Raw genomic sequence first — 15,797 nt, 5'->3', positions numbered from 1 at the left:
CACTCTTTTAAAAAAAAAAAAAAAACGAATGACAAGTATATATAATTCACAATTTTAAAATCTTTTTTTTTAAACATGAGTGAATAAAAGAGATGCCTTCTGAATAGTTTCAATAGTTCCGACATAATTTATATCTGAGGAATACTGCATTATCTGTGATTTTTTTTAAGAAAATATCATGCCAAAATTCGGCCTGGTTTGTGACAATATGTTCTTTTATGAAAGAGATTGGGTGGATCATAATACAAATGAGAATATGAATGTCCGAGGAGTCTACCTTACATAGTAATGTTATTGTTTTGCCCATAGACGCTTACCGAAAACAACCGTCCAATCCGATGACAGAAAGAAAAACATGCTGGTTTACTATATGATTACAGTTTATCACAGACAAGTGGTTAAGGTCAATTTACCTTTTATCCTCTTCTACATTTTAAACTTTTAATTATCAGCCAAGGCTATTTAAACTAAAAAGTACGCATTGCTTCTAAGTGTTTTCGACTTTGGAACAATAAATCCACATTAAACTTGTATTTACTGATACTGGGAAATGCATGTAGACATACGGGTATCGATTTTCATACCAAACACTTTACAAAACTTACACTTTGTATATCTATAAATTAATTATTTGTATTTGTGATCTCAGAAATTGTACATGTGTAGGTTCATGTCTAATCAATGTCTAGATTGCATATAAATATTTATCAGAAACCAATAAAGTTATACTTTTTTTCAAAGATTGAAATTTCCTAAGCATTATTGTGGTAATTACTCTTGACGCATCTCATTTAGCCGATTGATCAGTTAGAAAGTATTGCAGGTGCCTTTATTAGCATATGAATTCATTCTTATACTAGTCAAAATTTCCAAGTAAGTTTTTGCTTTACACTGCATTTACATTTGTAAATAATAAGAACAAGATAAATTGATAACTATACAGGATAAAAAGAAGCAAAAGATTTTTTTCAATTAGTCTTTCTTTATTGAAGGTCTTTTACACAAAATGCTGAAAAGTAAAGACACTATAGAATTAACAATTCGCAACATGCGATACTGTTTTTATCCTCCATTCAAACGAATTTAGATCAAGACAACTGCTTCTCAAAGAATTCATACAATTAAAGGACAATCTTTATTGAAGACTATTCCATGATTTGACGAGGTTTTCATCTGTAGTTCTGCTAAATGTTGCTGCTGAAAATAGTTTTCACTCTCTTGTCGATCTTGTCCCATTTATGTTCTATAGGGTTGAGATGTGGATGACACTGAAGCCGAACGAAATTGTTTGTACCCGACAATATTAAGCTCACAACACATAAGGTCTCCTTCCACGCATTCCCATCACTTCCAGTTTGTTTGTTATAATTTGGATAGTTAAGAAGACTTTGACCATGGACACTTCTAGTTCCAGTTTCAGTGAATTTCCGATTAAATTCTAGGATTGTTTAGTAGTATTTGTTGAGAATATATTATTTGTAATGATTATAAAAAATACAAGTAACCTTTGCGCATGTTCCGGACGGTAATTTAACGGTTTTTGATAAAGAAATAAAATTAATACAAAGGAAGAAAACACCACTCTCCCTTACTATATTTCAATAAAATACAGTGACAAACCAAAAGATAAAATTGTACATAGTTGCCCTCGTAAATTTTAAGGGCTTCAAAAAGTGGAACGGGATCAAATTCAAAATGGAATTGGATGTAAACATGATACCCCTACCCAAATAAAAGATACATATCTTTAAAATCAGGTTTCTATTTTTGTTTAAAATATTATTCCATAAATGTACACATATCAAAGATCAGGTACATAAAAAAAATTGAGTAAAACTTCATTTTTTTTGTCAATTTACGGGGAGGGGGAGGAGACGTAAGTCACCCCATCCTTTTTTTTACCAGTGCCCCAAAGATATTTTTGGGGCGATTTAAATACTGTTCGAATACATTCTGTTCATTTTTATCAATGTAGATTTGAACTCACTGAATACATATATGATATTTCATCAGTCTTAAAATGGTGATTTTGTTAGAGAGATTGTTTTTTTCTTCTAATTATTGTCGTAAAATCACATTTCCAGTCCACTAGGGTAACAGATAATATTAATTTTGTATTAAAATCAAAATATTAGGCAAAGGTGTATCGTTGCAAAAATGACTGCATGGACTTATAGGTCTTCGCAAGGTCATGCGCCTCGTTGAAGCTGAACACGACTCGTAAATAGGTATACATCATTTTCGACATTATTATCTACGATGCATCAACACCAGGGTATACTCGTCGCATGAGTTACACCTGACTGCTTTATTGTCACGAGTATCGGCTTGGAATGGCAACCCGAGGTCGTGCTGGTTATCTTGTATTACCTCTTTTTACATTTTATTTGCAGTTACTTTTATCTGTGTTGTTTGTATACTGCACTGACCTGTACACCTATTATAACTATAATTGTAAATTTATTTTGTATCTTACTTTCCCGCGTTGGACGATGTATTACGTTATTATTCTTGCTACCGAGTCCTTAATGAGGAAGGATATGGAAATAACGAACAGTATTCAATCTCAACGTCCATTAAACAAATATACAAAATAAGAGCAGAGCAAACACGGACCTCCAAAACATCAGAGGTGGGATCAGGTGCCATGGAATAGCATACATCCGTCTGTACTGGTGTCAACTGATCATGCTGAACAGTGACTAAGTTCTTGCCTTTATATAGGGTCATGCAGAGTAGCGAGAATCGGGAACCAAAATGGCGGACACATTTCTTTTACAAATCGTATTCATCTTTAAGCATCGATGCATCTGTTTCTTGTCATATTCTACTGGTACATGGGACCTTATTTTATACGGTCTCAATCGAAAGACTTTTTTTTTGAGTATCTGACCTAATACTGGTAATCTTATGGGTGATTTTTAAAATATGATCGCCGTATGGTTCAAAAAGTCGGTATGATTGAATAAGTTCGAAAAATAACAACCCAATTCGAATCAGAAAAAAATGTATTTCTTGTGCAGAATGTTCATAAGTTAATCTAGTGTTTAAGTTGTATAACAAAACATGGGCAATCCATTTCGTTAGTAACTTTACTTTTATTTTTTTTTTTTTTGCATTCATTTGTGGCACTGAAGAGAAATTGATCGTTTTACAGAGGGAGAGTCTGTAACGCTATTATTTAAAATGTTTATATGAGTGTTAGCATTTTTAATCAATTAAAAAAGGATTACAGAGAAACAAATTATATATTAAAAAAATGTGCTCCTCTGATAGATTTAAAATATTTCATTAAGAATTTTATCAAAATGCATGCTATGTGGCAAATACATAGATTGCAAGTTCAACTAAAAAGTCCAGAGACTTAATTGACGTTCAAAAATAAGATTTTTTCCCGTTAATTTCAAAACTAAATATTTGTGTATTGTTTTTTTAATGATCAAAATGAATGTCTAATATAAAAAAAAAATCGCTCAAATAACGTTCAGGTAGTTCTAAGGACGACTGAGTAATAGTATGTTAAACGTCACCAATATCATGCGAAACTCCTGAAAAGCCGTTTGGGAACACTGCAACAAAAGCCCGGTTTACCGCTCGCACACACACCAAGCGTTGCCTGAATCAACTATAACTGTCCAAAAGGGACGAAGAACCCTTCCCCCAGTTTTTCAGCGAAGGTGGTAAAGTATGACTATTTAATGGCTCTAGGAGAAGAGAGAAATATTTAAACGTTTAAGTGCAAATACAATAGCTCATCAGATTTTTTCATGAATGAAATAAATTTGCAGCTTAAAAAAATAAATAAACAATAAAGATAAAGACAAGACACAAATTATATTTTTTTTCTATCAGTGACGATGAACTTGCATTAATGACCTATGTTATAACTCACGACACACCCTCAGTAATAAGCAATCTTGGTGTAAAACGGGAAATCACAATGTTTATCTATTTAAAAGATATTGACTAGGCATGAATTATGATTCATTTCTGCCAGTGTCCTTAAACAGGCACGAATGACCTTGTGCTAAAGTCATGTCACACATCAGGTCATAAGCAATCTTTGTGTTAAACATGATCCCTCGAAGTTTATCTACAAGAAACATATGGAGCAGAATTGATTCATGAAATTTTCTCTGACGTTAAACTCAAATGACCTCGGCTCAAGGGCATAACACACCCTCATGCCATAGGTCATCTTTGTGTGAAGAAGCAGTTTAAAGTTTTTCCATAAGAAAATATCTACCAGACATGAATTATGATTTTTTTTCTCTCAGTGACGTGAAACAATAAACATGCATGCATGTAAAAAAAATGTCACAAGGACAAAATATATTTTATCTAATGTTACATAAACAAATATTTAAATGGATATTGTTAAAAGGATATAATTTAAAAAGAAATAAAAGAGAACAGAAAACTCCAATAATAGAAAACATTAATAAACATGAATATTTAATTTGATGTTGCGTTTACATATAGTGTATCATCAAAATCTTGATTTACAACAAAAAAACGTTAAAATTAACATTGATCTTACAATTTAAAATTTTCAAAAAATTATGAGTTTTTGACAACATTATTTGATTGAAAATATTCTTTTCATCTTATTATTTGAAATAAAAAAGTCTTACATGGACTTGTAGTGTACAAATCCATATAATTCTAAGGAATCATTACAGTTTCTTTTCCATATGGGTGAAAAATTCTCGAGAGGGACGTTAGAAAATAAACAACAGTACAGTTTCAAAAATACGGAAAGTTTTGAAAAATTACGTTAATAATTACAACTTTTTTAAACACAAACGGAATGGACAATTGACTTTTATAACAGCGAGGTGAATCATTGAGATTACTGTGACGAGTTTCAAATTTTAAAGTGAGACCGTGTGTCTTTTGGCGAATTGGCTGTTATGGTTTACATCAGGCTTTGATGGCTGGATACTTATCATTCAAAGAGAACACCAAGATAAGTATTATCATTTCTGTGAGCTATTTCCGGTGAAACTGCGGAACCTTCGATTATCACATCATTATATAAAGACGATGATTTACTTGAGTTTTCATTAGATCCATCAATTAAGTTGTCATCTCTGGTATACACTTCCGTATCCAATATTTCTATGTACGAATGCCGTTGTCTTCTGATAGTTTCTGTTGAAATAACAGGTTCTATATAATTTTCCAAACAACTGCTTTCACTTGTCGTCTCCATTTTTGACCGAGAACCACTTTTGAGCACAGATGGATTGTCCACCATTTCTAAACATTCCTCAATTTCCTGATACTCAGACTCAACACGCTGATACACGTGACCTTTAACCTTATCCTCTTCTAACCTGCTATAATGTTTTATATCGATGTCCAATGGCTTTCTTGAGGAGTCACTCAATACATTTATTTCATTGTTTTCTCCCCCTTCTTCCTTTGAAATTGTTTTGTGTGAAGATTTTGATCTCAATCGGAGCTGAACAATGATGACTATCAGAAGAATCGCTAATATCAATCCTACACCCAGGATTGTATAATTACTGTTAAACTGTCCCGTGGTAGTTCTATCAGTAGGTATTTCTGTTGTTTGTATCTCTGATGAGTACAAAATCGTTCTGTTTTGTATTGATATATACGGCTTTAGCGTTGGTGATGTTGATATTTTGTAACTCTCTGTGGTAGGGATTGGGAGCTCAGTTTTTATTATTCCTGATGATACTGATGGTGTAGAAGTATGTATTTTTGTCAGATGAAGCCCTTTATGTGAAGGGGAAATAGATAAAATGGAACAAGTTTAAAATTTATAACATTTTGCATTTAAAAGCGTCTTTCTAGCTTAATTAAATTAACAAATGCATTTAGTTTTTACATGTAACTGCCTGTGTGGTTGTAAGCTGGTTTATAAGAGGACATCCAGTCACGTGGTCACAATCCTTTGGAGAGCACGTGCACTCCCCAGCACAGCCTTCACCAAATTTTCCACGTGGACAAACTGTATCACAAAGTTTCCCAAAGTATCCAGGGGCACATACTAAAATAATATTTAAAGCAATATGAGCTGCATTTTTGAGAATTTTAATTTGCAGGTAAAATGTGTTATTGTGATTAATATGTATGTAATCTTAACCCTTATAATCAATAAAACCAAAATAAAGTTTAAAAATGTTTCATCAGAAATACTTCTGTACAACTGAATATACAGTATTATATAAGAAATCATAATTGTACAGGACGACAATAATTCAATTTTGCTTCAATCAAAGCGTATAAAAAGTTCTTTCATGGAAAATATGAACAACAGAAGTTTAAAAATGTTCTATTTTTTCTGTCATTGAAATAGTTACAAAGTTACAATTACAAATTTACAACATTTTTTCTGATGTCAAACTTGCAGCTCATATTGCTTTAATAGAGATATTGCTTTTTTGAAAGAACTACAACGAAAGCATTGTTCTTCCCCTTACCTCAAAGTCAATTTTCAAAAGTTAATATATTTAAATAGTTTTCCATATTTATATTTAATCACATATTGATATGAATTTCCTTTATCACATTACTTTTTTGGGAAAACAAAGAGAAATAACCCTATAATTTTGGTAAAACTCGCGTTTTTCTATATAGTAATCAACAGAAAATATTTTTTAATACATCCCCCCGTGAAAGAAAAACTCCTTTACACAGGTAATATAGACTGTCATTTCACAAATTCATACCAGAGCTTATTTTGTTACAAGGACAGGGGAACATACGTTTAATGACCAAAAAGTGACAAAAGTTATAATTTTTCAACAATTTCAAAGGGGTTTAAAACTAAAACATAGTATTTTATTAATGATATATGTTTAATTTCGTATGCTTAAAACATAAGAAAAGAGGTAAGGAACACTTATACACATTCAGAGATATTTTAAAATACGATGATGGTGTAAAGCTCATTTCAACGAAAAATAAATATCGTCTATCCCCCCATTTTAAGGAGCAAAATAAGAGATAATTAACTATTTTACACTGGTATTAAAATTATTTATAAATTATAGTTGAATTTATCTTTTCATTCAATAAAGATTTTATGGCCAAATTGTCATAAATATTGAATTAAATAAGCGTAAAATGTAGGCGGGAATCGAGAGTTATAGCGTACGTAGTTCTTTCATTCTTTTTAACAACTTGGAAATCCTTGATATAGAAAATGCGTTGTTTATTAAAAGTTTCTGGGAAAATGAAACAACCACTTGTCGGCGGAATTAGACCTGTACTTGGCAATTATGGCTTTTGAGAAGTAACGGAAATCTTTTTTAAGCCCCATCTACGATAGGAGACATTGGTTTCTACAATATCATCCAAGAATAATACATATCGTTACACAGTGTATCTAAACCTGTGGAATTGGCTGAACTCTCCGATTATTCTTCGACTCTAGAACAAGCATTCAAAGCGTTGTAAATGCAGGACACTTTGTAAAATTAACGATAGAGGTTATGGTTAAAACATAAATGCAAAGAGTGTAAAGAATACCATTGTGTCTTACGTAACAATTATTTGATAATTGATAATAGTCCAACAATATCTATAACAATGAATTTAGTAATAAAACATGTTTAAAAAACTGATTTGTAATCTAAATTCACAAAATCAGTTTACGAAATCACATTTACTTGGTAACTTTCTGTGTATAAAATAATAAAAAAAGAAACATCATAAAATGAAACAAACTGAATAAAATGTTTGCATATACAGATAAAAACAAAATCGTTCAACCAAATCAGATTTCGTTGAGTTGGTATCTTAAACGATTTCGTTGGCATTGTTTTTTTTTATTTTCGTTTCGAAAGTATCGCTATTCAATTTATAGACACATCAAAATATCCTGTTGGATTAAATTTCCCTGATAATTTAAAACAACTAAATCAACGAAATAGTCAAATCCACACTTTGCAAAAGTTGTTTCCCTTTGCGGGGTCAACCAAAAGGTCAAAAAGAAACGTCATTTCTCCTCTCTATGCTACCAAATATTTGGGCGTGCTGTGAAAAATCCATTGTGTTTAATTTTTTTTTCTTTCAATGTGTGGGTAGCCCCATCTTTGGGCAATTGATACACAAAAGGCAGGGCTTTTTAAAGTCACATGACGAAGTGAAAAAACTACAAAGGCTACCGTGTGGATTGTATGGGCTTATCCCCTAAGATGGCGGCCAAGGGACATAACTTTTGAAAAGTGTGGATTGGACTTTTTAATACCCAATGGAACTTTCTGCTTTACAGCACATGTACATAACAAATTCTTACCGTTACAATCCCCATTCTTGTCTCTGTCATAATTAGTACAACAGAAAGATCCTGTCACATTTCTGAAAAGAAGAATATTTAAAATTTAAAATAATAATCCTCTTAGAATCTTTGAGATGGGACCATTATTAGATCCTAGAAGGGCACTGTGATTTATTTCCCCTTGGTTACTCTGCTAAAGCTATATATGGCATATCTGAGCTAAACAATAAAAAAATATAAGATTAGGTGTAGGTTTCCAATGTATATTATTAATGTTCAAATTGAGACTTTCACTAATTTTGACCTTTAATATGCCCACCCTACTATGGCTAAATTGACTTTCAACTGTGTCTTAAACTGTGTTTGATATTTCAATCCTACTCGGAAATTATTGTTTTAAATCTCTGATATCTATGATACACGATTAATCTGAATTGTGTAATTTACAGGAAGTCCTCGTAGTTATATGGAGTAACAAAACAAATAGAAAGATTTTTTTAATTTAAGTTCATCTGAATTTATCAAAGACACCATATATAAAGATATGTATTATTAAACATTTTCATGTAAAAAGCATTTTTTTATTTAAATGAAGAAACTGACACATGATGTTATGCATATGAATGTCATTCAACTTTTCTCTATCTTTCTTGTGTTTGTGGCTATGTTTATTCTTTTAAAAGTTAAAAGTGTAAATGTATTCTTACCTGTTTAAGATACAGATTGTTTTACCTATGATACAGGAACAAAAAGATATTAAAAGTATTCCAAAAAATTGTAATACATTATGAAATAAACACATTTTGATATTGTAATATAAACTCAAATCCAGGAAGCATTTGAAAATTCGAAATTTACACTGACAGGAAGTCACAAACTATTTTAGTTATTTTTTTTCCTGTGGCAATTTATCGAAGGGTTCCATTTTCATTAAATAAATCGACATTCCGGTGACCACATACGAAGTCGATATTCACAGGAGAACCATGACATTTTTATTTAGATTTTAAATCTATCACAAGAAGACTCATATTTTGAAACAGAGAGGTCCATTTTTGATTTAAGTATTTCTTTTAAAACTTTTATTCATTGTTTCGGCATAAAGCAACTGTTACAGTTTTACAAGTGGGAGGTGGGAGAGGGGTATATGTAGCCCCCCACCCCAAGAAAAAAACATATTTTTAACCCTTTCCCCCTTTTTATATCACTATTGAAGGACAAGAGGAGAAAATGGAGATTAGGGATATCTTCTGAAGATCTTAAAAATTTATAATGTCTTTGTGTTTACTGAGCAGCGAAGCGCAAATTTTAGTAATAGTTTTCAACATTCCGTATAGTGTGTGATTGGTGGATTTTCATTCTTATCTTGCATTACATTTATGGAACGACCTATGTCTTGTAGATGGTGGTTTATGGTAATTTGATATTTTTGTGAGATTGTTGGTTATACATATGTAACAACTGTGAGCTTCCATCATAAATATTTTGATTTATTTGATTCTTTCCGTTATGCCTCACAGAATTTTATTAGTTTGTGGGCGAGTTCATCAGTTTCTATTTCTTTAATATCCATTGGGGTACCAAAAAAACCTCATCATACCATCTAAAATCTTTTGGGGAAAAATTCTTCAATTCTGTCTTTTTGACTTTCTCTTTTATTTGTTTTATTTTTGTGTTTTGATTGAAACTTTTTACAACTTTAAATGTTAATTTTTTTTCCTTACGCATGTTATTTTTTTCATTTTTCCTTTTAATTTCTTTTTTATTTAGCAATTTTTGAGCTTTTTTGCCACCTGGTATTTTTTCAATTTATTAATTTTAGAATTTTTTTTTTTAAATTAATTTCATTTTTTTTAGGTAATGAAAGATGTAAATACGCATTTTTATGATCATGTTTATAGTTGTAATTTACTATGTTCTGATTTTAGAATTTTTAAAAATTTATTTTAATTTTGTAAGGTATGATACAATGCAGTTGAAAATTAGCATTTTTATTATCATGTTTATAATTCTAGCTTACTGAATGTATAGTTTAATTTTCTGGGGTTTGTTTTCTTCTTCATCTTTTTTACCTTGAAACTGTTGAATTCAAAATCTTGTGTTTCTTTTAGTAGATTTAGAATGTCTGGCTTCCTGAAACTGCTTTAACGCAATATCAGATGACATACATCTGAATCTCTTTGGTTCTGGTTTGGACGCAGAGGTACAGGCAGTGGTCTCAGGTGGAGGTTGGCAATCCATATCAGTTGATTGTAGCCTTTGTATCATTTTAGTGTCTTGTTCACTTGCAGGAGCCAAAGACGATGGATCCAAAAAATCCAAAATATCTGCATCCTAAGGTAAATAAAACACTGCGTCTATTTTTTCACTTACTAGGTCTACATCAAAGTCATCGTATGGATTTTTCATTGTAAAAGATGCAGTATAGTTGCAGACGGTATCTAAATAAAAATCAGAATGGTATGTTAAATGTTTCATTGATTTTATTAATTGATGGATTTCTTGTCTCTTTGCCAAAAATATATTTATATCTTTTAAGGCTTATAAAGAAAATGTTCAAGATATGTTCATCAAACTTTATACACTTATATAAATTTTCCTGTAGCATTAGTAATATAAATTCGGCGGGACGTTCATGTCATATAGACATACTCTAGTTTTTCAAATCATGACCCCAGAGGCTAGAGTCAGGCCACAATTAGGGATCAAAGTTTTATATAGAAAAAAAGGAAACAAATCTTCAAATTTCTTCTGTTCAAAAACAACAAGAGCATGATTAATATAGAAACATTTTCAAGAGATGTAGATTCAAATTTGTACAAATCATGAGCCCCTGGGTTAGGGAGGGGCCATTTTTTCCTGACCCTTTTTGGCATCCACATGAAAATGCAAATTCTGAAACCATTTTAAACATACACAAGTAATGCATAAAATATTAGGGAAGTTTTTTGGAAGTAGGGTGATTAAACATATGAAATATTTTTAAAAAATAAAAACAAATATCGGCACAGGTTAGACCCCCTGGGCCAAAATAAAAGTTCCAAAACCTTACTGCACATCTACTTGACACCACCTATCATATCTTCAAAGATGATTAGGCTACTGAGTAAAATGCAGGGGAAATTGAGGGAAGACGCGGCTTGTTGCATTTTAAAAACATCATTTTTCGACCCCCAATTGACCCCTTGAGCCTAAATGGAAGCTCCTCAACCTTACTGCACATCAACATGACACCACCTACAAATGTACCATCTCTTATAAGATGATTAGGCTACTGAGTAAAATGTAGGATGAGTTCAGGGAAGATGGGGCTTTTGGCATTAAAACACCATTTTGTACCTCCAAATTGACCCAAAGAACCGAAATGAAAATTCTGAAAGGTTACTGCTCATCTGCATGACACCACCAACCATCTCCTTAAAGGAGATTAGGCTACTGAGTAAAATGTATCATGTTTTCAGGAAAGATGGGGATTTTTCATTAAAAACACCAATTTTCGACCCCCAAATTGACCCCCGAGTCAAAATGAAAATTCCGAAACCTTACTGCACATCTGCATGAACCACCTACCATCTCTTGAAAGATGATTAGGATACTGAGTAAGATGTAGGAGGAGTTCAGGAAAGACGGGGCTGTTTTGCATAAGAAACGTCCTTTTTCGACCCCAGTTAACCCCCGGGTCAAAATCAAAATTCCGAAATCTTACTGCACATCTACATGACACCCCTAACCATCTCGTAAAAGATGAATTAGGCTACTGAGTAAAATGTAGGAGGAGTTCAGGGAAGAAAAGTGTGACAGACGGAAGGGCGGATGTACATGAGTACATGTAACAACAATTTTCGAGAAGTTTCTCTAGAAAGTGGGGGCATAATAAGGCAAAATGTATCAACTAAAAAGCACAATATTACATTTTGCGTTGCTCTCAACGCAAAATATAATAACGCAAAATGTAATGATCCATGTTTATTATATTTTGCGTTGTTATTACATTTTGCGTTGTAACAAATTATTTAATCGTAATGAAAACATTTTATGTAGATTTCCTTATTTCGCAGATAAACGTTTTTTATGAAGTTTGACAAAAAATCATTTGCACTAAACATAACACAATTAAATAAAGATTGTCTCTCATATCATCATCGCCAAATTTTCTTTTAGTGAATGTAAACAACTCCTACATTTTGTAAATGATCTTGTTTGATATTCATATGAATTTCAATTATCAGTTTTAAGATACATGTACATGTATATAATTTTGATGTTTTAATGTTTTACAAACATATGGTTAACTAATCATAGGTACATGTAGGTAAGCTGATTATAGAGAACTTCTGGCTGTTTTAGGCCTACCTGATACTGTCTGTTTTTTTCTTCCCAGTGAGTCGCCACAATAAGGACGGTTGGTTTAGGAACTTTGTCATTGTCAGAACCACAATATGTATGGATTGACTTTATCCAGAAAACAAAATAGTCTACAATATAATAAACGTAGTCTACTTTAGAATACACTGTACTTACCTTATTATTTTTTTTTTCAAAATCGCCTGAAACCCAGCAAGAACAAAGTGTTTTATATTATATATACCCTTCATTGAAAAATATTTGTTTAACTTGTGGACGCAGAGTATTCCAAGGGTTTACTATATTGTTGCACAAATGTCGACACTGATATTCTTCAGTTACTATTTATGCAGTTTTACGTTGAAAAATTCACAGTGTAAGTTTCCTATTTTTTATATCGATTGAGAAAGTGCATAGGATTTGTGCAGCAAATTTAATAATTTTCTTGTTAATATTATGCATTATTAATTTTAAATAAATTTTGACAGGCCTTTGAGACCATCGATGTTCTTTTGTGTTTATTGTCTAAAATGGAAAAGCCCAATGGAGTCATGATATGACGTCATAATGTGAACCAACTTTAATACATGTATGCTGTAAGTTTTAAGTATGAATTCATTTTTGTATAGGCCTTATAATGTAAGTATTTTAATTGGCTCATTTGCATAGAAAAGACTGTATTTAGCCTCAGCCCACTTGCAAACAATCCCACATTTTTTTGAAAAATAAATTGTTTTTAATGGTGAGCATGGAAATAACAGAATAAAAAAAAAATAGAAAATGCTTTTAATAAGCAAAATGCATGGAAAATGTTCTTTCCGCCTTTTCGATCGCCATTAAATTTATTTCTTAACTTCAAATTCTTGTAATATCTGTGGTAACCTACAATGCAATTTCGATTTCCATTCATCTGATTCTTTAGTTCTTGTACCTCTTTCGCTAAACTGCTCCCCCCCCCCTCCAAAAAAAAAGAAGAAAAAAAAATAATAATTCAAGTTTCCATACAAGTATGTCCAAAGGAAATCTTAATACATGACAGAGATACATTGTACTACCACAGCTACGTTGACCTCCCCAGGCTTTAAAGTCTGTAGAACATGGAAAAACAAAAGGTTCCGAACACATTGAGGTGATACAAGAAGACATTGTATTTTTTTTCAAAATATAGGCATATCATCATCTAACAAATAGTTTGAAATACTTTAAGGTTAAATACATAAATATAGACACAGTCTAAGTCACAATCACAACCAACGCAGACCTCCGTTATACATAGCGAAAAAGCACTGGGACAATAAACTCTCTTTGCAAGTTCAGACTCTAAGAAATCTACATGATGTAATTGTCATAATGAATATTCCTAAAAAAAAATACTTTTTTTTATACTCGTTTAAGTTTAAAACATGATTCGATGTGAATGTTTAAAATTTAAACATTTTTCTATTAAATGTAGCGTTAATGTAACCCCCCCCCCCAAAAAAAAAAAAAATAAAAAAAATAAATAAATAAATAAAAAAGTTACATTTGATTTCTATTCAGAAGGTCATGGAAGACATAAAGATTTGAATGTTAGCAAAAGAATATTAGTATATCAAAGAAAGTTTTTTTTTTTGCATCATAACATTTAAAATTCAAATGAGGGACATGAGTTCTAAATAATTTGATATTTTCTTTTTTTGGTCAATGTCGAAATAAAAGCAAAAAAAAAAAAAAAAAAAAAAAAAAAACACGCACACACACATGTAGCCTCTGTAATCTTCATTTTAATGAAACATAACCCCCTTCACTCATAGATGCTTCATAAATGTAACAAAGTAGGTTAATATCGGTCCAGGAGTTCTTTAGAGAATGAAGTTGAAAATGTGAAAACGTTCACAGCCTGAAATCAGACACGAGTGACTAATGTTTTAGCTCTGCTGAGAAAGCCTTTTTTTGTTTTCTTCTTGCCTTCTCATATGCTCCATTCTGAAAATAATTTTTTTTGACAAGAATTCTGAGAGTACCGCTTATATGCTACTGACTTCCCCCTTTTTTTCTATAGGATACAAGTCGCCCGCGTGTCGCAGTGGTAAGAGCGTCTGCTCTAGAGTCGCGAAGTAAGAAGTCAAGCCTTACGTCGCGGGTTCGAATCCCACTGTGGGACGTGGAGACCGGTCCTTGTCGCAGTATGTGCTGGCACAAAAAAAGATCCCTCCCTGCTCAATGACCCTGAGTGCCGAGTATAGGACAAAATTTGCAGCTCTCCACCGGCAGCTGGTGGCGTCTTCATATGAGTGAAAAATTCTCGAGAGGGACGTTGAATAATATACAATCCATCAATCAATCAGTCTTTAGGATACAAGCTCGTTTGAAACTTTAATTTAGTGCATATTCCAATAATGAAAAATTAAAAATGCCGTAATTCCGTCAAAAATTAGTGAAGTGGACCGAACTTCAACCTTAATTTGTACATCATCAAGATACACTCACACATATCTAATCAGCTCAATATCTGCAAGCATTTAGAAAAAATGCGGAAAACCAAGTGGAAAAGACTGACAGACAGACGAAAGGACAGCTGGACGGACAGTGACAAACAGAGAAACAGAAGGACAAGTAGACGGACGGACAGCTAGACAGACTGACTCACAGACTCAGAGGAAACCTATATCCCTCCACCGGTTTTACCGGTACAGGTCTTATAAAATGATTATCAAAATAAATTTTGGTCTAAAACAAAAGTGACATCAAGAATATATACTGAAACGCAAACGAAACCCATCGTCAGTTTTAGGGGAAAATATTTATGTAAAATAAAGTATTTTGTATCTTAAAATTATAGATATCTTCAATTTGATAAATATTGGTAATTTAACGGTTGAACGATTTTCATGCCCGTGTTTGCTCTGCTCTTGTTTTGTATATTTGTTTAATGGACGTTGAGATTGAATACTGTTCGTTATTTCCATATCCTTATGCCATAACCGGAAGTCAAGTTTGAGTCTGCTCAATAGAAATCAAAAATTGCATATTTAACAAAGCATTTGGCAATGTTATATTAGTTTCAAGGGGTCCATCTTAAGTAATAAAGCGATGTTTAAAAATTTCCTTTCATTTCCCGTAAGGATGCTAAGGCTTCTTGAAAATGGCAAAAGTACGCATTTCCTTTCAGCTATCTGGAAAATCTCAAAGTAAAGATGATGGAGAGTTGGTGATA

At 32.1% G+C, this 15,797-nt stretch overlaps 1 protein-coding gene and 1 long non-coding RNA gene across 2 annotated transcripts in view; both read right to left on the bottom strand.

Moving 5' to 3' along the window:
- Positions 1–5,867: 5,867 nt before the first annotated feature.
- LOC134270015 (uncharacterized) lies at positions 5,868–10,644 on the bottom strand. The gene is made up of 4 exons (XR_009992709.1): positions 10,330–10,644; positions 8,965–8,989; positions 8,276–8,337; positions 5,868–6,022 (listed from the first exon to the last, which is right to left on the bottom strand). It is a non-coding gene; the product is annotated as an uncharacterized LOC134270015 (long non-coding RNA).
- A 1,909-nt stretch (positions 10,645–12,553) lies between these two features.
- The window catches only part of LOC134269999 (probable serine/threonine-protein kinase pats1), a 70,055-nt gene continuing 66,811 nt past the window's right edge, over positions 12,554–15,797 (bottom strand). Inside the window, exon 7 of the mRNA XM_062752171.1 lies at positions 12,554–12,732. Within this exon, the coding sequence (XP_062608155.1) occupies positions 12,554–12,732 (179 nt within the window). The remainder of the gene's footprint in view (positions 12,733–15,797) is intronic.

This window comes from Saccostrea cucullata, unplaced genomic scaffold (genome assembly GCF_032062105.1).
Source record: "Saccostrea cucullata isolate Sc308-1 unplaced genomic scaffold, CSIRO_AGI_Scuc_v1 ctg2579, whole genome shotgun sequence".
Taxonomy (NCBI): domain Eukaryota; kingdom Metazoa; phylum Mollusca; class Bivalvia; order Ostreida; family Ostreidae; genus Saccostrea; species Saccostrea cuccullata.
Note: the sequence above shows the minus strand (reverse complement) of the source record. Positions and strands in the feature narration are given on the sequence as shown.